This window comes from Phalangium opilio, unplaced genomic scaffold (genome assembly GCF_054372755.1).
Source record: "Phalangium opilio isolate 3A_F unplaced genomic scaffold, DU_Popi_V2 ptg000217l_1, whole genome shotgun sequence".
Taxonomy (NCBI): domain Eukaryota; kingdom Metazoa; phylum Arthropoda; class Arachnida; order Opiliones; family Phalangiidae; genus Phalangium; species Phalangium opilio.
In genome coordinates this window covers 5025736-5046596 of record NW_028324218.1, presented here as the reverse complement: position 1 = coordinate 5046596, position 20861 = coordinate 5025736, and the positions used below count along the sequence as shown (strand labels likewise).

At 34.7% G+C, this 20861-nt stretch overlaps 1 protein-coding gene and 1 long non-coding RNA gene across 9 annotated transcripts in view; both read left to right on the top strand.

Moving 5' to 3' along the window:
• Nucleotides 1–124: 124 nt before the first annotated feature.
• Unr (cold shock domain-containing Unr) lies at nt 125–20389 on the top strand. 6 transcript variants are annotated; one of them, XM_089856247.1, is made up of 17 exons: nt 126–243; nt 1920–2126; nt 2204–2416; nt 4184–4333; nt 4433–4529; nt 5695–5849; nt 8193–8456; nt 8540–8623; nt 10245–10414; nt 10502–10676; nt 10752–10928; nt 11655–12032; nt 13428–13609; nt 13688–14147; nt 15291–15481; nt 15616–15830; nt 17183–20389. In XM_089856247.1, exons 3-17 carry the CDS (start codon nt 2396–2398, stop codon nt 17305–17307), a joined length of 2844 nt encoding a protein of 947 aa, XP_089712373.1. In that variant the 5' UTR covers nt 126–243; nt 1920–2126; nt 2204–2395; the 3' UTR covers nt 17308–20389. The 6 variants fall into 6 exon arrangements, with proteins under 6 accessions (XP_089712377.1, XP_089712376.1, XP_089712373.1 ...); XM_089856251.1 differs by having other exon boundaries at nt 125–243; nt 1920–2416; nt 10505–10676; nt 10752–10925; XM_089856250.1 differs by having other exon boundaries at nt 125–243; nt 1920–2416; nt 10752–10925.
• A 192-nt stretch (nt 20390–20581) lies between these two features.
• Nucleotides 20582–20861, top strand: part of LOC149615843 (uncharacterized) — a 101893-nt gene continuing 101613 nt past the window's right edge. For all 3 annotated transcript variants that reach the window (XR_016375763.1, XR_016375762.1, XR_016375761.1), the window contains exon 1: nt 20582–20806. This is a non-coding gene — a long non-coding RNA (uncharacterized LOC149615843). The remainder of the gene's footprint in view (nt 20807–20861) is intronic.

Below are 20861 nucleotides of genomic sequence, written 5' to 3'. Positions count from 1 at the left end.
ATTACTCTCTCCTTCAAGGAAAAACCGCCGGAGCTTCCGTAATCCGTATTCGTAAACTCCTACTGAACTGAAATGAACTATTCTCCATACTCCATTGCTGTCTGCTTTCGAGTTTACATCCAATGAAAATTGGGATTTTAGACACAAGGTAAAAATGGACATCCAATGAAAATCGGGTTTCGATTCGTTGCTCGAATTAGACGCAAAAAATGGCGGCTGTAAAGAGTGCCGTGCGGTGTCGAGGTAAGCTGATCAATTTTCTATTATCTTAATTTATTTGCGACTAGTATTTAAATTTGTATGTGTATAATTAATTATAAAGGTAGTAGGAATATTTCTAGTCTAAAACCGAAAGCTTTGTGTATGAATTTCAATTGAAAACTTTAAATTTTGCTAAGCCTATTTTTGCGGTCATTGCTTTCTACATAGGTATTCCGAGTTACGACCCCCCTAAATTTTACACTGCTTAAAGGCGGGAAAAGGGGGATGTAATCGGGTGGTGTAGAGTAGAAACTGTAGAATCTTCTTCACTAGAAAATTTTTCGCATCGTGTTTCCTTGGGTTTTTTAGTCTAAAACAATGTGATGAATCCGTTTAATGGCCTAGGCCTAATTAAATATAACTGTTAATAATAATAAACTCTTTTTAAATTTATTTAAATACCAAAATTTTTAGATAAATATCTCTCTTATCTTTGTTCTTAAAACATAGGGTATCTTTAGATAGTGTAGTGAAGTCTTTAAAAAATTTATCTAATCTTAAAGATTAAAATGCTTTCACAATTCCAAGGCTATAGTTTACTAACAAGATGGGTGTCTTTAAGGCTACTAATTTGTGTTAGTATTTAACTTAAATTTAATGATTTAGTCTTTAGATAATTGTTAGAAGCCATGTATATTGTTTTTATCAATGTTTAGTGTTTATTACATGAGTTTAGAAGTAAATAATGGTGTTTAGTGTTCAATACATGAGTTTAGAAGTAAATAATGGTGTTTAGTGTTCAATACATGAGTTTAGAAGTAAATAATGGTGTTTAGTGTTCAATACATGAGTTTAGAAGTAAATAATGGTGTTTAGTGTTCAATACATGTGTTTAGAAGTAAATAATGGCGTTTAGTGTTCAATACATGAGTTTAGAAGTAAACAATGGCGTTTAGTGTTCAATACATGAGTTTAGAAGTAAATATTGGTGTTTAGTGTTCAATACATGAGTTTAGAAGTAAATAATGGGTGTTTAGTGTTCAATACATGAGTTTAGAAGTAAATAATGGGTGTTTAGTGTTCAATACATGAGTTTAGATGTAAATAATGGTGTTTAGTGTTCAATACATGAGTTTAGTTGTAAATAATGTTGTTTAGTGTTTATTACATGAGTTTAGAAGTAAATAATGGCGTTTAGTGTTCAATACATGAGTTTAGAAGTAAATAATGGTGTTTAGTGTTCAATACACGAGTTTAGAAGTAAATAATGGTGTTTAGTGTTCAATACTTGAGTCTAGAAGTAAATAATGGTGTTTAGTGTTCAATACATGAGTTTAGATGTAAATAATGGTGTTTAGTGTTCAATACATGAGTTTAGAAGTAAATAATGGTGTTTAGTGTTCAATACATGAGTTTAGAAGTAAATAATGGGTGTTTAGTGTTCAATACATGAGTTTAGAAGTAAATATTGGTGTTTAGTGTTCAATACATGAGTTTAGGAGTAAATAATGGTGTTTAGTGTTCAATACATGAGTTTAGATGTAAATAATGGCGTTTAGTGTTCAATACATGAGTTTAGAAGTAAATAATGGTGTTTAGTGTTCAATACATGATTTTAGAAGTAAATAATGGTGTTTAGTGTTCAATACATGAGTTTAGAATTAAAAACACATTAAAGGGAAACCTAACCAATGGTTTTTAACCCTTTTCATTCGCAGCATGACTCCAAATTAGAATCCATGTACATTTTATTGCGATCCACACTCCATAAGTAGGCTAGAAAAGTCAGCTCGAACACATCTCATCGCACGCACTTTTATACATCTGTGGCACTTCCCATCGGTTTAAAAATAATAAATTTATAAGAACCAAAAAAAAATAATAATAATAATAAAAGAAAATATAACTTCTCTCTTAAATTAAAAGTAAATGAAATAAAATATAATATAAATTATAATATAATTGAAACGTAAGAAATAACAAATATTCTTTCTCGTTAAAGAATTTTTTTTAGTTTATCAAAAAAAGGTATCTTAAATCAAAAAAAGTGATTTAATAATAATAAAAAAAAAACAAAGGAAACTTTAGGGAAACTTAAGAAAAAAAAAACGTAACGTAACGGAATAAAAATAAAAATAAGAATAAAAGTCAGCCAGCCATTTTGTAAACCAAGTCTTTCAAAAACAAATCAGTCATGGCAAGTGCTCAGTGGAAGGTAAGAATATCTTTTTAATTATACTAGAGCTTAATTAAGTTTGAAATTAAATCTTTATTATTGGTTTGGGAAAAAGTATAAGTGTCAAAGGGAGCCCAGTTGTCCTGTATTTCCTATAAAATCCTATATTTTGAACCTATCCTATATTATTCTGTTATAATTTCATGAAAGGTCCTATAATATCCTATATTTTTTAACCTGTCCTATATTATTCTATAATTTTGAACCTGTCCTATGTTATCCTGTATTTTTGAACCTGTCCTATATTATTCTTTAATTTCATGAAAGGTCCTATAATATCCTATAATTTCATGGAAGGTCATATAATATCCTATAATTTCATGGAAGGTTCTATATTATCCTATAATTTCATGAAAGGTAATATAATATCCTATATTTTTATGAAAGGTCCTATAATATCCTATAATTTCATGAAAGGTCCTATAATATCCTATAATTTCATGAAATATCCTATAATATCCTATAATTTCATGAAAGGCTCTATAATATCCTATAATTTCATGAAAGGTCCTATAATATCCTATATTTCAATGAAATATCCTATAATATCCTATATTTTCATGAAATATCCTATAATATCCTATATTTTCATGAAATATCCTATAATATCCCATATTTTCATGAAAGGTCCTATAATTTCTTGAAATATCCTCTATTTTCATGAAAATTCCTATATTATCCTATAATTTCATGAAAGGTCCTGTGATATCCTATAATTTCATGAAAGGTTCTATAATATCCTATAATTTCATGAAAGGTCCTATATTTTTGACTAAGTCCAAGTTTTCGTATAGTTTTAGCATCAAATTTATCCTTTAATTAAAATTTAGTTATGGCACTTTTAAAATAGAGATGACATTTGGGACTAGATTTGACCGAAATTGATCAGGCGGAGTTTGTACTCAGGATTATTTTTTAATTATATTATATCATTTAATTAACTTCATCTGAATTTAATTCAAAGCAAAGAGGGTAGAAAGAGGGGGAGTAGAAGCTAGCGGCTTTGGCAAGGCATTTTGGGTGTTCTCGCTTTTCTTTTTTGTTTATTTGTTATATTTTCCTCCTAATATCCGGTTCACCGTATTTCAACCAATAAGAGGGCAGAGAAAGATGCGCGCGCACACCGGAAGCTTAGAGGTAAACTTTCAAAGCGAGAACACTCCAGCCAAGCCTTCTACTCCCCCTCTTTCAACCCTCTTTGTTCAAAGTAAAAAACTAAAATCCAATTTATATATTTATTGCTCAGATTTTTCTACATAGTTTAAGCCGAAATAGTATTATATATGATCATGCATTTTTAGTCCTATAATTTCCTATAAAAACGCATGATTTTTTCTCCTATAAAATCCTATAATTCCTTAAGAAAAAAAACCCCCCCATTTTTCCTATACTATAAGGTATTTAAATTTTTGACTGGACTCCCTAGCTGCTACGTCACATATTTCTCAAAAAAAAATAATAAAAAAATACATTATGGTCAATAGGAATGATGTATAACATTTAAGGGTCTACTGATTCATCAAACGATAATCATGTTGAACATGAATTTCCCTTGCTAGATAGTATCTGACCTATTGACCCATTAATTGAACCCCTAATTATTGTCATAATAATTACTAAATCATAATTATAATTATAATTATTATATATAATTTATATATGATATAATAATTATAAATATATAATTATTAATTATAAATTATAATTAAATTTGAATGTATATATATATATATATTTCATTGTCAGAATTTCCAGCCGTCAAACCAAGATGGTGCCATGTCTACTACCTACCAGCGTTCTTCATCTTTCAGTAAACAAAGTAACAGTAACCCCGTCTCATCTTCTTCCAATTCCAGCGGCCCGCTTCGTGAAACTGGCATAATAGAAAAACTGCTAGTAAATATATCACTTTTATCGCTGTCAAATTCTGTTTCTTTATCTTTTATTTCAAAGGTGTAATGTAATTTTTTTCCCTTTTTCCTTTTTTTGTTGCAGCACTCTTATGGTTTTATCCAATGCTGCGAAAAACAAGCTCGTTTATTTTTTCATTTTAGTCAGTTTTGTGGAAATATTGACTATTTAAAAGTTGGTGGTTAGTATCTATCTACAGATTTTTATTTTTTAGTAAAGTTTAGGGGATATTTGTTAGGTTTGAGTAAGTTGAGTTGAAGGGGTTGCTTAAACTATGAAAAAGCACTCCCGTTTTTATTACTCTATATATGGGAAAACTCAGGGAAATGTTTGGGAATGAAGCTGGAAAACTCGGGGAAATATATGGGGATAAAGCTGGAAATATATGGGGTGAAAACCTGGGAAATATATGGGAAAAACCTATAAAACTTGTGGAAATATATGGAAATAGGCCTGGGAAACTCGGGGGGGAACCTGGGAAATATATGGGGAGAAAGGCTGGGAAACTCGGGGATATTATATGGGGAGAAAACCTGGGAAACTCGGGGAAATAGATGGGGGAAAAACCTGGGAAACTCGGGGAAATAGATGGGGGAAAAACCTGGGAAACTCGGGGAAATATATGGGGAGAAAACGTGGAAAACTCGGGGAAATATATGGGGAGAAAACGTGGAAAACTCGGGGAAATATATGGGGAGAAAACGTGGAAAACACGGGTAAATATATGGGGAGAAAACGTGGAAAACTCGTGGAAATATATGGGGAGAAAACATGGTAAACACGGGGAAATATATGGGATTAAATGTGGAAAACATGGGGAAATATATGAGGAGAAAACGTGGAAAACACGGGTAAACATATGGGGAGAAAACGTGGAAAACACGGGTAAATATATGGGGAGAAAACGTGGAAAACTCGTGGAAATATATGGGGAGAAAACATGGTAAACACGGGGAAATATATGGGATTAAATGTGGAAAACATGGGGAAATATAATGGGGAGAAAACGTGGAAATATATGGGGAGAAAACATGGTAAACACGGGGAAATAAATGGGAATAAACCTGGAAATCGGTGGTTTTCTAAAAGTTGTATGAATCAGGATTTCATGGTGGTCAGGGAAAAGTCTGGGAACTTGATTAAAGTTGCTAAAATATCTGAGGTTCAAGCATCCAACTTGGTGACATTTTACACACCATTTCAACAATATCACATTTAACTAGAATGTTTTATGATAAATATCCTTAAATTGCGATTTAAACAAAGAAAAAAAGAATTTACTTATATAATAATCATTTTTACGGAAGGTATTTAACATTCGCGGTGGTTGTGACTTTGTTTTTTAGATGCTGTTGAGTTTGAAACGACTTACGATCGTAAGACAGGCAAGCCAATAGCTCGTGAAGTTGTCAAAATCTCGCCAGAATCATTGTCAGACGAGGTATTGAGTGAAGAAAGGGTGTCGGGTTTGGTCACTACTGAAATTAAGAACGGAAACGAGGTGTGTGTCTGCTTTTTAGATGCCTTAACCATCTTGTTAGTCGTTGTTTCTCTCTCTCTCTCTCTCTCTCTTGGGTTGTGTAATCATGGTGTTGTTACAGTTTGCTGTAGATACTTGCGCCGGTTTAGGCTATGCCGTTTTTTAATTAGCCTTATTCTTGATCAGCGCCACCTACCAATAGCGGTGACTTTGAGAACTACTGTAATCGACAAGCCAACCAGATGTCGCTAAAATCTGGTGACGTCATTTTTGGTAAGACCCCGGAGAGTGCCCGTCACTGACGTCACCATTTTTTAGCGACATCTGATTGGCTTGCTGATTACAGTAGTTCGCAAAGTCGCCGCTATGGGTTGGTGGCGCTGATCAGGAATAATTCTAATTGCTGTAGATACTTGCGCCGGTTTAGGCAATGCCGTTTTTAACAGCTTTGGATTGCGCTTAAAAGATCTGTGTGTTTGGTACACCTCTAGGCCTAGTATTTATTTACGCGAGTTAGGGGGATGCAATTGCCTTGCAATCTTTACCAAAGCTGTAGAGCAATTGCTTTTGCCGCTGTTTATGTTTAAATCCCGTTGGATTTTGAAATAGGCGACTTTTTTTTTGGCAAAATTGCAGCAGTTTTTGCCGAAATCAGGCTTGAAATAACTTAATTAAAGGGAGGGTGAAGTAGAAAATCAAGTGATTTTTTATCGTTTCTTCTACTAAATATAAGACCAGTCTGCATAGTAAAACATTCAGGAAATACTTCTGAATGATTTTAAAATTCAAATTAGGCAGTAGCGTCGCTAGGGTTTGAAATTTGGGGGGGGGGGGGCTAAATCTGGGCAAACTAGTTATTATAAGAATTAAATAAAAAAAATTGCATAATGGGTTCATTGGAAAATGTGTAGACCTTTAAAACTATCCGTAAATTTGTGTTAACGTGAAATTATTTGTATTTTAAAGATATACATCCATTTATTGATAAAGAGTATCGGAACCGAACTCGTTTTAAGTTTATTTTTAATTTTGGTTAGCTTTTAGTCCACACTATTGGGACTCCCTTCGAAAGAACATGAAACATTTTACTTGTGTCCATCTGTTTTTTTCTTCAAAATTGTACTGTTTGATATTGAAATTCATCTCTGCAGAGATGAAACTTAACGAATCTATCATTATAATCTTTTATATATTGCTACAGAATTTTAGGTTGCTAACAGCAATTATTTGGTAGGGTTTACGGATTATTTTGGGGGGGGGGCTAAGTTTGGAACGCCACTGAAATTAGGTTCAGATTTTAAGGATAATTTTAAAGAAGGTCCTCCGGCCAATCGCGTAGCGCCCTGCCTTTTTGTTAACAAAATTCTCGTGGCACGTTCCGTGTCCAATGAAATTTGTCACGAGATTTGATAAAATTCGCGCGCGACGTGATAATCGTGGCGCGAGACACGGAGCGTGCCACGAGAATTTTGTTAACAAAAAGGCAGGGCGTTACGCGATTGGCCGGAGGACCTTCTTAAAAATTATCCTTAAAATCTGAACCTAATTTGAAGTTTAAAATCATTCGGAGTTGGTATTTCCTGAATGTTTCACTATGCAGACTGGTCTTGTAATTAGTAGAAAAATCGATAAAAAATCACGTGATTTTCTACTTCACCCTCCCTTTAAAGGAGAAGTTTAGGTTACATAACATTAGACCTTAAAAGAACGGCTTTTCTCTAAATATAAAAGGAATAATATTAGAATTAATTATCTCTTATTGCAATATGATAATTAGTACATTTAATTAGTCTTAAAAATAATCAAGGACTACGCGCCATTCCCCCGACATTGGTTTAGTTGCGTCTGCTAAACAGAACCTCTTACAACAATCCCGTGCGGGTTCTGGCCAGCGGACGCCACCAAACCAATGGCGGATGGCGACGCAGTAGTCCTCGATAGTTTTTAAGACTAATTAAATGTAATAAGAGATAATTTTTAATTTTAATATTTAATTCCTTTTATATTTAGATAATCTGTTATGTTATCTGAACATTCCCCATTAATTAATAAACACTTTTAATGTGCGGATTGATTTATGCACACGGTTTTCAGTTGAAATATTTATTTCTTTTCAGCAAAGCTTTAATTACAAATTGTTTTAAAAAAAATAGCATTGCACGCCAAGTTTGAATGATGAATTATAGTCTGTACTCTTATTTATTTAAGTGATTTAATTTAATTTAATTAACTAATATTAATAACAATAATAATAACAATTACGAATTTATTTATAATCGGGGAAATTGATTGATTGATTGAGGGTTAATTAACGTTTATATTGGGTTTTTTTGTTTCCCTTGCGTTTTCCCTCGTTAATTTCAGGGTCGAATTGCCTACGAGAATCGTGGCGAATGTTTTTTCCTTCCTTATTGTAACGATGATGTAGATTCTAGTATGAGTAGCGAGGACGTTCATTTTCAATCTGGGGATAAGGTCACCTTTTTAATTTCCCCGGATAAGCAAACGGGTAATCCTCGGGCTCGCAACGTTCGTCTCGAAAGACCCATGCCCGAAAAATATCAAGGCTGTATTAATTCCTTAAAGGAAACTTTTGGATTTATCGAAAGGGCTGATGTTGTTAAAGAAGTAAATTAAAAATTTTGTCTTTCTTTCTTCAAAGGCTTAAATTCAGGCGAATTAAATAACCCCCCCCCCCCCAATTTTTTTAGATATTCTTCCACGCTAGCGAGTGTAAGGACTTTAAAAACTTAAATCTTGGTGACGATGTAGCCTTCAATGTTCAAACCAGAAATGTAAATTAAAATTCTTAAAGGGAAAGGTTGGGTGACGTAATATTATGCCTTAAAAGAACGGCTTCCTTTTTCTAAATATGAAAGGAATTAAAATTAAAATAAATGATCTCTTATGAACTGTGGAACGACTCAGGCCGGTGTGAGGCTACAAAATGGGGGAGGAATACACGGAAAAAATGGCGGGCGGTCTTCCTGATTCGTCTGGCGTAGGCCGTCCGCCATTTTTCCGAGTATTCTTCCCCTAGGACGCTAGAAAATGGGGGAGGAATACACGGAAAAATGGCGGACGGTTTTCCTGATTCGTCTGGCGTAGGCTGTCCGCCATTTTTCCGAGTATTCTTCCCCTAGGACGCTAGAAAATGGGGGGGGGGGCGGTCTTACTGATTCGTCTGGCGTAGGCCGTCCGCCATTTTTCCGAGTATCCTTCCCCTAGGACGCTAGAAAATGGGGGAGGAATACACGGGAAAATGGCGGGCGGTCTTCCTGATTCGTCTGGCGTCGGCCGTCCGCCATTTTTTCCGAGTATTCTTCCCCTATTTCTAGCGTCTAACCGGACCTAAGTCGTTCCACAGTTAGCGCGCCGATTTCTCTGAAATTACGCATCCGTGGGACTACTGTGTCGCCATCCGCAATTGATTTAGTGGCGTCTGCTAGCCAGAACCATGGCCTTATCCCTACCTCTCTCAGCCTGTTAGAATTCAACCAATCGCGTAAGGGTAATTGGTTCTGGGTAGCAGACGCCATGCACTAAACCAATAGCGGATGGCGACACAGTAGTCCTTGATAGTGGTTTTATGACTAATTAAATGCTAATTATTAAATTGTAATTAGAGGTCATTAGCATCTAATTAGTCTTAAAAACGAGGATTATTATGGCTCCATTAGTTAAGTGGCGTCTGTTAGCCAGAACCCGCACAGGATTTCAACCAATTCCGTATGGTTAAAGGGAGGGTGAAGTAGAAAATCAAGTGATTTTTTATCGATTCTTTTACTAATTATAAGACCAGTCTGCATAGTCAAACATTCAGGAAATACTTCCGAATGATTTTAAAATTCAAATTAGGTTCAGATTTTAAGAATAATTTTAAAGAAGGACCTCCGGCCAATCGCGTAACGCCCTGCCTTTTTGTTAACAAAATTCTCGTGGCACGCTCCATGTCTCGCGCCACGATTGTCACGTAGCGCGCAAATTTTATCAAATCTCGTGATAAATTTCATTCAACACGGAACGTGCCACGAGAATTTTGTTAACAAAAAGGCAGGGCGCTACGCGATTGGTCGGCAGTCCTTGTTTAAAATTATCCTTAAAATCTGAACCTAATTTGAATTTTAAAATCATTCGGAAGTATACCTGAATGTTTGACTTGCAGACTGGTCTTATAATTAGTAAAAGAATCGATAAAAAATCACTTGATTTTCTACTTCACCCTCCCTTTAAGTGGTTCTGTCTTGCAGACGCCACTAAACTAATGGCGGCGCAGTAGTCCACGTTTTTAAAACCAATTGTCATATTGTAATAAAAGAAAAAGCCGTTTTAAGGCATAATATTACGTTACCCGAACCTTTACTTTAAAGTCCAATGTTCTATTAGAACGTCAGTATTAAGCTTATTCGTTTGTAGAACAAAGAAGTAGCTACCAATGTTGTTTGTCTACCTACGGGCACTGTTATCTTCGAAGACGTATCTTCGGAAGCCGTCATGGGACAAGTTGTGAAAAGCATTGACCGCTATCAGTCTAGGCAAGCTACTAGCGAATTGCCTGGTAGAATTCGATATCGGCGCGAAAATAAGTGAGCCTTAACTTTAAATTGTTCGAAATTAGCGACAATTTTTGAGCGAACTTCGTAGATTTATCGAGCTTTGACGCGATATTGTTGTAGGGAAAATGAAATTCAGTTTGGGGAAAAAGATACCAAGGGTGACTTTACTCTACAAAATGGTGATTGGGTTCAGTTTAACATGGCTGTCGATCGAAGGGACAAACTTCAACGAGCTACTAATATTGAACTTCTGGATGAAAGCTTCATAGTTTCAGGAGAAATACGGGAAAAGGTACATAGTCTTTTCTTCTTCCGATAACGTAAGTTAGGAAGTAGTAGGACAAGGAACGTTTTTTCTCGTCAACAGGGTGTTGTTGCAGCTGTGAAAGATACTTATGGCTTCATAACATACGGACATCCAAGTCAGAGCAAAAGGAACAACAGAGGAGATTCTAACCGAGTGTTTTTCCGCTTTTCCGAGCTGCTTGACCCAGAACATGATCTCAAGCTGTCCGATGAAGTTGAATTCACTGTTGCGCAGGTAGTAAGTTGGACTTCTTTTTTATTATAATTCGGCGCTTATTCCTTAATATAAGCCTGTAATTCGCGTAAATTCCTTAATATAAGAATATAATTCGCGCTTATTCCTTAATATAAGCCTATAATTCGGGAGAAACATCGTATAAAATCATTCGCTTACACGGCAATTAGATCCCGGGTTTCGGCACCATTTTATAATTCGGGAGAAACGTCCTATAAAATCATTCGCTTATACACAGCAATTAGATCCCGGGTTTCGGCACCATTTTATAATTCGGGAGAAACGTCGTATAAAATCATTCGCTTATACACAGCAATTAGATCCCGGGTTTCGGCACCATTTTATAATTCGGGAGAAACGTCGTATAAAATCATTCACTTATACACGGCAATTAGATCCCGGGTTTCGGCACCATTTTATAATTCGGGAGAAACGTCGTATAAAATCATTCGCTTATACACGGCAATTAGATCCCGGGTTTCGGCACCATTTTATAATTCGGGAGAAACGTCGTATAAAATCATTCGCTTATACACGGCAATTAGATCCCGGGTTTCGGCACCATTTTATAATTAGATGAGACCGGGATGATTTGAAACACAGTTTTATTCAAAATATTTTATCATTATTATAACATGGAAAATACCTATAATTCCTATAAATATTTTCCCAAATTCCGCTGGAAGCCCTGGTAACTTACAAAACGCGTTTCACTTTGAAATATTCCAGGACCCTGCTAGTCCAAATCGCTACCACGCTATTAGAATCCGCAATTTGCCACCCGGGACCATTGTCGCCGAACCAGTTTCCTACAATTCCTCGAATCACGATGATCGGTCTTTTGGAACTCCTACTAAAAAAGTGGTTGGTAAAGTGGAGAAGAAACCGACGAAGCCGGGAAAAAGTAAACAACGGAAGACCAATGGCTACAGTCAGGGAAGTAACAGCGAAGAGGATGACAGTTCTCTAAACGGGGATGAATATATGAATGGATATTCGGACGGTTACGATGGCGTCATTACCTACCACTCCAATGGCGAGACTCACAGCGTGTCTTATTCAAAGAAAGATTATGACAGGAAAAATAAGCCAAGAGTCGGTGATAAGGTAAGAGGGGAAGGTGTCTGGGTTCATATAAACCGGGAAATAAAACTCAGGGAAATTAATAGTTGTCAATAAACTCGGGTAATTTAGAATATTTTGTAAAATTCAGGGAAATCAGGTAAGTTTAACATGGGCTTAATTACGTTGTACGCAACTTTGGAGGCTCGTAACTCTGGTTCTGTTAGGGATACATGGATGTCCTTTGACTATGTTATAGTCCCATTTGTCCTCTTTCCAACGGTAGTAAATACTTGGGGTTACATCAAACAGGGGCCGAGTAATTAAACAAAATGTTAGTTAACATTCGCTCCATAGGATAAACATGGGCTTATTTACGTTGTACGCAACTTTGGAGGCTCGTAACTCTGGTTCTATTAGAGATACGGAACTGTCCTTTGAGTATGTTATAGTCCCATTTGCCCTCTTTCCAACGGTGGTAAATACTTGGGGTTACTGGAAACAGGGACCGAGTAATTAAACAAAATGTTTGTTGACATTCGCTCCATATATTTAACATGGGCTTAATTACGTTGTACGCAACTTTGGAGGTTCGTAACTCTGGTTCTATTAGAGATACGGAACTGTCCTTTGAGTATGTTATAGTCCTATTTGTCCTCTTTCCAACGGTGGTAAATACTTGGGGTTACTGGAAACAGGGACCAAGTAATTAAACAAAATGTTCGTTAACATTCGCTCCATAGGATTAACATGGGCTTACTTACGTTGTACGCAACTTTGGAGACTCATAACTCTGGTTCCATTAGAGATACGGAAATGTCCTTTGAGTATGTTATAGTCCTATTTGTCCTCTTTCCAACGGTAGCAAATACTTGGGGTTTACAACAAACGGGTCGAGCAATTAAGCAAAATGTTCGTTAACATTCGCTCCATAGGATTAACATGGGATTACTTACGTTGTACGCAACTTTAGAGTCTCATAACTCTGGTTCTATTAGATATACGTGGATGTCCTTTGACTATGTTATAGTCCCATTTGTCCTCTTTCCAACGGTAGTAAATACTTAGGGTTACTGGAAACGGGGACCGAGTAATTAAATAAAATGTTAGTTGACATTCGCTCTACATATATTTAACATGGGCTTAATTACGTTGTACGCAACTTTGGAGGCTCGTAACTCTGGTTCTAATTAGAGATACGGAACTGTCCTTTGAGTATGTTATAGTCCTATTTGTATTCTTTCCGACGGTAGTAAATACATGAGGTTACAGCAAACGGGGACCGAGTAATTAATCAAAATGTTAGTTAACATTCGCTCTATAGTGATGGGGGAAAAAACCTAGAAAACTCAGATCGGTTTTCCAAACGTTCTATGAACTCTTGAGTGTTGCGCGTTTGTCTGTTCTTTAAAATTGAACGCGAGTTTTATCTTTGAAAAGGTCGAATTTTATATTGAAACTGTGAACAGCCAAGACTATGCCCGAGATATTAGACTCGTTGGTTCACACGCAGTCAGGAATGGTTTTCGTTTTACCCACCGAGGCTATATCGCTGCCTTAAAAGATAGTTTTGGATTTATTGAAACCGAAGAGCATGATCGAGAGATATTTTTCCATTTCAAGTATGTTTAAGGGACATTCTTCTAACGTTGAAAGTCGGAAACATCATCTGACCCACTGCTGTTTGGTCTTTTGTACAGCGTTTATGATGGAAACCCATCGCAATTAGAACTCGGTCAAGAAGTCGAGTACGGAATATCGAACAAAGGAGTGAAAGTCAGCGCCGAAGCCGTACGCAAAATCCAACAAGGAACGATTCCCCAAACGGAGATCAAGGCGGAAGTTTTGAATGGCGTTATTACTCGACCCGTGCGTTGTTTCAATCCGGAGCAAGATGATTATTCGGGTTTGGTCACGCTAACTCCGGACGCTCTACCAGATTTGCCCGAGGAACTTCTTCCAAATGGGGATGAACATCATTCTATGTCGACTAATTTCATGGACCGACCCGTTTACGAATTCGGCATAACCAGCCTGGAAGATAAACACGATTTTCTACAGAAGGGCGATGCGGTTCAGTTTCAAATTGGTCTCTTCAAGATTGACGGCGAGTTGAAGGAACGAGCCATGAGAATAAGAGCCATCAGAACCAAGTTGCAGGTCAGTTAAAACGGATTTATTTTATTTTTGCGCGCGCTTTAGGGCTGGAGAACTATTGTTCCGACCCTTTTTGGCTGGGCGCCTTTTCTCTCCCCCTTTCTTCTCCACTTTTTCGTGTGACCCGATGCATTTTGTTAGGAATAAAGTCCAGAACAACATAATACTAATCTTCGAGAGAAGTGTACTTGTACGCAAAGCGGGTTAATAAGTAATTGTAACATGACTCTTCCCAACATCCCTTAACATTTATTATAGCAAGGCTACTAAACCGAATCATGCATGCACATACGCCATTTTAAATAGTTCCCTCATCATTACTATATCTATTTGCGCTTAACTATTTGCCAAGGCGCATGCGCTTGTGGACGAGGTTTGTGTCTGGTTGATTGCTGAGGATTTAGTACCAAACAATTATAGAATTAACCCCGTGGTGCTATATAATACCCATCTGTAGTTTGATAAGCGGGAGAGCAAACAAAACGAGCAATTCCCTTGCCTGGGAAGAATCATGTTACACAACTAAAGCATTAAGAGGATACAGAATGTCATCCTTCTTTTATTGTCCGATTCTAATAACAATAATAACCCTACGATGCATACGACAAAAGTATTGAAACATTTTCATAGCTAGAAAATTAAATATAAACACGTGGTTCGCACAAAAGTATAATATGGCCGGTGTCATCTTGTTTTAGCTACACAACTAAAGCATTAAGAGGATACAGAATGTCATCCTTATTTTATTGTCCGATTCTGATAACGATAATAACCCTACGATACATACGACAAAAGCATTGAAACATTTTCATAGCTAAAAAATTAAATATAAACACGTGGTTCGCACAAAAGTATAATATGGCCGGGGTCATCTTGTTTTAGCTACACAACTAAAGCATTAAGAGGATACAGAATGTCATTCTTCTTTTATTTTCCGATTCTAATAACAATAATAACCCTACGATACATACGACAAGAGCATTGAAACATTTTCATAGCTAGAAAATTAAATATAAACACGTGGTTCGCACAAAAGTATAATATAGCCGGGATCATCTTGTTTTAGTTACAACGGTTATGACGCGTTTCTAAGCAACTGCGACAATTCCATCGACTTCGGTCTTTAGTGTAGTGATTATTTTACAGGCTATTGTGGAAGCTATTCACGGAAACTTTGGTTTCCTTTCGCACGAAGTTGAAGACGGCAAGAAATTGTTTTTCCATATGTCAGAAGTAAAAGGCGGAGATATTTTGCAAACTGGAGACAGAGTCGAATTTGTTTTGATGCATAATCAACGCACTGGGAAACATTCGGCCTGTAGCGTTGTTAAGATTGGGTAATTATAATTATAATTATTTTAAACATTCGAAGTTAGGCCTAAAGATACTAACTTTACTCCGAAGTTTGATTTGATTTGACCTAAAATTAATTCTCTATTATCTTCATTTCTTTTTGGAATGTATCGAACAGTGAGGTCCAACCCACTCAAAGACCGGAAAGATTGCTGAACCGTTTGCGAACAGTTTCTCTGGACGAAGGACCCAAAGTCATTGTCATTAGACAACCAAAAGGCCCTGATGGATCGGGATTTAAAAATCAGCGTAACAATAGTGTATCGTCAAATCATGCTTCCTCTAACGGCATAAGTGCTTCCATCAATCAGGAAATTTTGTTAAATGGCCAGGGTAAGTGAATATGCCTTAAAATAAAATGTTCATTTCTTGGGTTTGGTAGTTAACTATTAATTGAAGATTTCAGGCACCTATATAGTTAGTTAATGTTCACAGTTTGTGAAAAAAGTGATATTAATATTACTTGACAAAGAAAGCTTTGAATGAGTTGCATTAAATGATTTTTTACTGACTTAATTAGGCAGGGATTGAAAGTTGTGACATTGTTATTAATATTGTCTGAGGCAACTTATAGGGATAGTTAATGTTCACAATTTGTGAAAAAGTGATATTAATATTACTTGACAAAGAAATTACATTGAGGGTATTTCAAAGCTTTGAATGATTTTTTACTAACTTAATTAGGCAGAGATCATCGAAAGTCGTGACATTGTTATAAATATTGTCTGAGGCAACTATAGGGATAGTTGATGTTCACAATTTGTGAAAAAGTGATATTAATATTACTTGACAAAGAGATTACGTTCAAAGCTTTGAATGAGTTGCATTAAATGATTTTTTACTAACTTAATTAGGCAGAGATCGAAAGTTGTGACATTGTTATAAATATTGTCTGAGGCAACTATAGGGATAGTTAATGTTCACAATTTGTGAAAAAGTGATATTAATATTACTTGACAAAGAGATTACGTTGAAAGCTTTGAATGAGTTGCATTAAATGATTTTTTACTAACTTAATTAGGTAGAGATCATCAAACGTTGTGACATTGTTATTAATATTGTCTTAGGCAACTATAGGGATAGTTAATGTTCACAATTTGTGAAAAAGTGATATTAATATTACTTGACAAAAAGATATTTCAAAGTTTTGAATGAGTTAATGTATTTAGTTGTTTTCAGTTCACTTTAATAGTCAGAGGTCAAAAGTTGTGACAATTTTTATTAGTGATAGGTCACAAATTGTGACATTGTTATTAATATTACCTGAGGTTACTGAAAATCACTTGATAGCTCGGTATGATTTGTGACCAAGGGACAGATTTAATGATTTTCGATTAACTTTATTGGGCAGAGATCGAATGTTGTGACAATTTTAATTAGTGATAGTTCACAAATTGTGACATTGTTATTAATGTTACCTAAGGTTACGGAAATCACTTGATATCTCGGGATGAGTTGTATACACTTATTTGTGACCCAGAGATAGATCGGAAAGTTGTGACTGTTTTAATTAATGGCTAATTCACAAATTGTGACAAATTTTGAAACCTAGTCGTGTGGGTACTCATTTTAAAGCTTTTGACGTGCCGAATTCGAAAATCATCATCTCCGCATTAAGAAATTAGGCGTTACTTAGTAAAAACCCGAAAAAAAATTATAAAAGCTTCTATCTCTAAATTTGTTAGAGCATGTACACAGCGGATTGAATGTCGAAGCTCCTATCTTTGGCATGAGTAATGAAAAGAAATCTCTGCACCATGATCCGAACAACTCATTTGAATGTCAGCATAATCAGCAAATATCGGCTTAAGTAGTTAATTTATCTCTCTCTATCTCTATATTAAAAACTCTACACACCAAACTCTTTATCTTGCGATTACCCCCCAAAACAATTCCTGTTAATTATATTTTAATTGTGACAGTTTATATAAATTATTCTCGAGAGCTTTTTCACATCATATTTCAGCTGTTATTTTTTTTTTTTTTTAAATAGTCAGCGACGCGTTTGGTTTTTTTTTTTTAAAAAACTATGAAAACATTAATTAATAAATGCCATTAAAAATAAAACCTATCATTTCGAAAAATTAACCTAAAACAAATCGCCTTCATTTACCTAAACAAATGAAACTTAAGTTTTAATTTAACTCTAAAGACGTGAGTTAAATTACGTAAATTAACTAAAGGTTAGTCTTCTACACTTATGAAACAAAATAGTCCTAAATAATCAATTTTTATATACACTTTACGGCCATTTTTGTTTTTGCGCTTTTGGGGCTGCAAAAGCATTGGTCTGACCCTTGTTGGCTGGCTGGCTGGGCGCCGTTATTTTAACAAAATAGTTTAAATTTGAAAGTAACACGAAAGCAACGACTATTGATGATTTAAATTGAAATTTTTTGCGTAGATATAGCTTTAAATAACGTTGGAAAGTTAAGAAAGTGAAGTTTTAAATAAAAATGGCTGTATCGTGTATTTTCTTTGATTAAAATTAATTTAATTTAAACTTTTGCACCAAATTAGATCGTTGAATGAATTACTAGAATTTTGATTAAGATATTTGTACACATAGGTAAGGTTTTAGTCATTTTGAAAAAGGTAAGCCTTGTCAACATTTTAAACGAATTTAACGATATTTGTACAAATATCTTAATTGCGTAAATATACGCCACACTTGTAGGAGCGTTGTGGCTAAAACATGGGGAGAAAATTAGGTGTTTTTAATTAGGGGAATTAATTTTTTGTCGAAGCTTTCTTTGAACGCTATCGAAGATGTTAATTGATTCCGATAAAACACTACTATTTTATCTCAATTTTTTAAATATTCCTATATATTTCAGTAAAATGGGGGTTATTAATTATAAATGAAACATTAAGTCTACATTATAGTTTTATGTCTAAGTCCTTTACACGTATGCTTACATTAAATTTAAAGAAAATTAAAATTAAAAACCTTTCTCATTCTTAATTTCACGCTAGTTTCTAGGGAAACATTTAACAAACTAAATAAATCAATGATTTAAATAATATTAGGGATTAGAATTTTAGGTTTTTTTTTGTTTGTTACTGCTGTGTATATGTTTTTTACTTTTTAATACTGTTTTAAAAAAATCTTTTGTCCAGTTTTACGTAAACGAAAACCTATAATCCTTCTATATATTAAGTTTTCCAGCTGTTTTCTACCTCGTTCAAATTACACTATACATACACTAAACAAAAAAATGTTTAATAAACAAAACAATTTTATTTATAATTAACATGTTTAAACGTAAAAAGAAAAACCAAAAATTAAATTAAATAGTAGGGTTAACGTGAAAATATAAAGTTGAAAGATTATGACACAACAAAACTTAGATTCAGTGGTTTCTATCGTACTTTAAAAATAAATTGATAATATTTATGTAGTTGAATGTTAGCTTTTTGCATTTTTATCAAAAAAAAAATACGGTAACGTAGGCCTAAATCAATCAATGCAATTTAAGGTTTCAACTTTTACACAGTTATAAGAGTGGTTTTTGGAACAAACAAACTCCGATATTATAATAGTAGCAAACGAAATACAGCAACTATGAAATCTAAATATTACCGCAGTTAATTTATTATAGACTTTTAAGATTAATGTTTATTTTAATTTTAATCAACAGTGTGTGTGTTTGTGTGTGGTGTTCAGATTCTATAGATGTAAATTTTAGTTTCTATTTTCCCTCCTCAATCTACCATATTCCCCGATGTGTGTGACCAAGGCTTAACGCACGATTTTAACTGACAAATTTGATTCAAATTGATGCGTCGTCTGCTTTTCAGTAGAAACGTTTTTACTTCGAAGGCAGACGACGCATAATTTGCCCACTCGATCACGCTTTGGACGACGCGTTAAGCATTGGCATTTTGGCACACGCATCGGGAATAATTTCTATATTCCCTCCTCAATCTACCATATATTCCCCGATGTGTGTGCCCAAGGCTTAAAGGCACGATTTTAACTGACAAATCTGATTCAAAATTATGCGTCGTCTGCTTTTCAGTAGAAAGGTTTCAATATTTTCTACTGCCAAGCAGACGACGCATAATTTTGCCCACTCGATCACGCTTTTGACGACGCGTTAAGCATTGGCACACGCGTCAGGAATAATGAGCTTCAAATCCTAGAACCAAAAATATCCCCCCAATATTCCCTATTTAGGCCTAACGACATTTTTTTAAATTCCTAAAACACAATTTGAATGTAAGCTTCTTATAAAAACAAACGTTTAGCCCTTACTCTATCGACACTAAATAACTAAAAGAGACACGTGGGTTCTTTGTTTAATCATCAAAATACGATTAGCTATAATAGTTAACGATTGTAGCATGATCGTATTTTGTCGTAAGGCGCATTTTATTCCGAATCTTGTCAAAATTGTCGTCGGTATTGTCCAATTAAAAGTGCCAAAGAAACCACTGAAAACTTTGCGAAAAAAAAACTAGGCCTAAAAGTCAAACTTTTAATATCACGACATTGTCGAAAGATATGAATGATTTTGATTTGAGAAACTTTTATTTTTTTTTTTTTTTTGTAGACGAGAATGTGTTTGTTTGATCAATAAGCGATTATTTCAAAAAATGAAATAATTAAGTAATTTTATTGTAAAACATTAAAACAAAAAAAAAAGAGTAACGAATTGTCGGAAGAATTAAATTAAGGAAAACAAACGAATTTGATACAATTTTCTGTTATTTATAAACATGATAAATGATATAAATACAAAAATGTGGGTTTTTTAACGGAGATTATAAAACAAACAAACAAACAATTCCAAATGTTTCTTCTTGACATTCTGGATTAAAAAGAAGTTGAATGGTGAAAACAAAAATAAATAAATAAAAAAAAAATAAAAACAGATTTATGACAATGATATGATTACATAATTGTGTATTTAGTTTTATTATTAATTCATTTATTTATTTATAAAGGGGCTAGAGAAATTTATTCCACCGTTAATTAACTTTAACTGCGCTTTATGGTTCCCAGTAAATTGTGAGAGCATCTCCTGCTGCAGGTATGCAACTAAATGATCTGAATCGAACCGAACTAGCCTACAAGCTTTTTTCAGTCTGCTGCAGATTGCAGTTGAATTGCGCTCATAAATGACTCATCGAAAGCAAGTCGAAACACGCGCATCGTGTGATTCTTTTGTCTTTATTTTGAAGCCAAGGCCTAAATATTGAAAATGTATCGCGAAAATAGATAACCATCAAATCAAATATTGATTACAACGATGAAATATTGTGCCAGGACCAACTTTCGTGGACTTCTTTCTCTACAAGTACCTGTAAGTCCGTTTTTAATATATTTCTTAATTATTTTTAGGCCTTAGCTAAATCAGA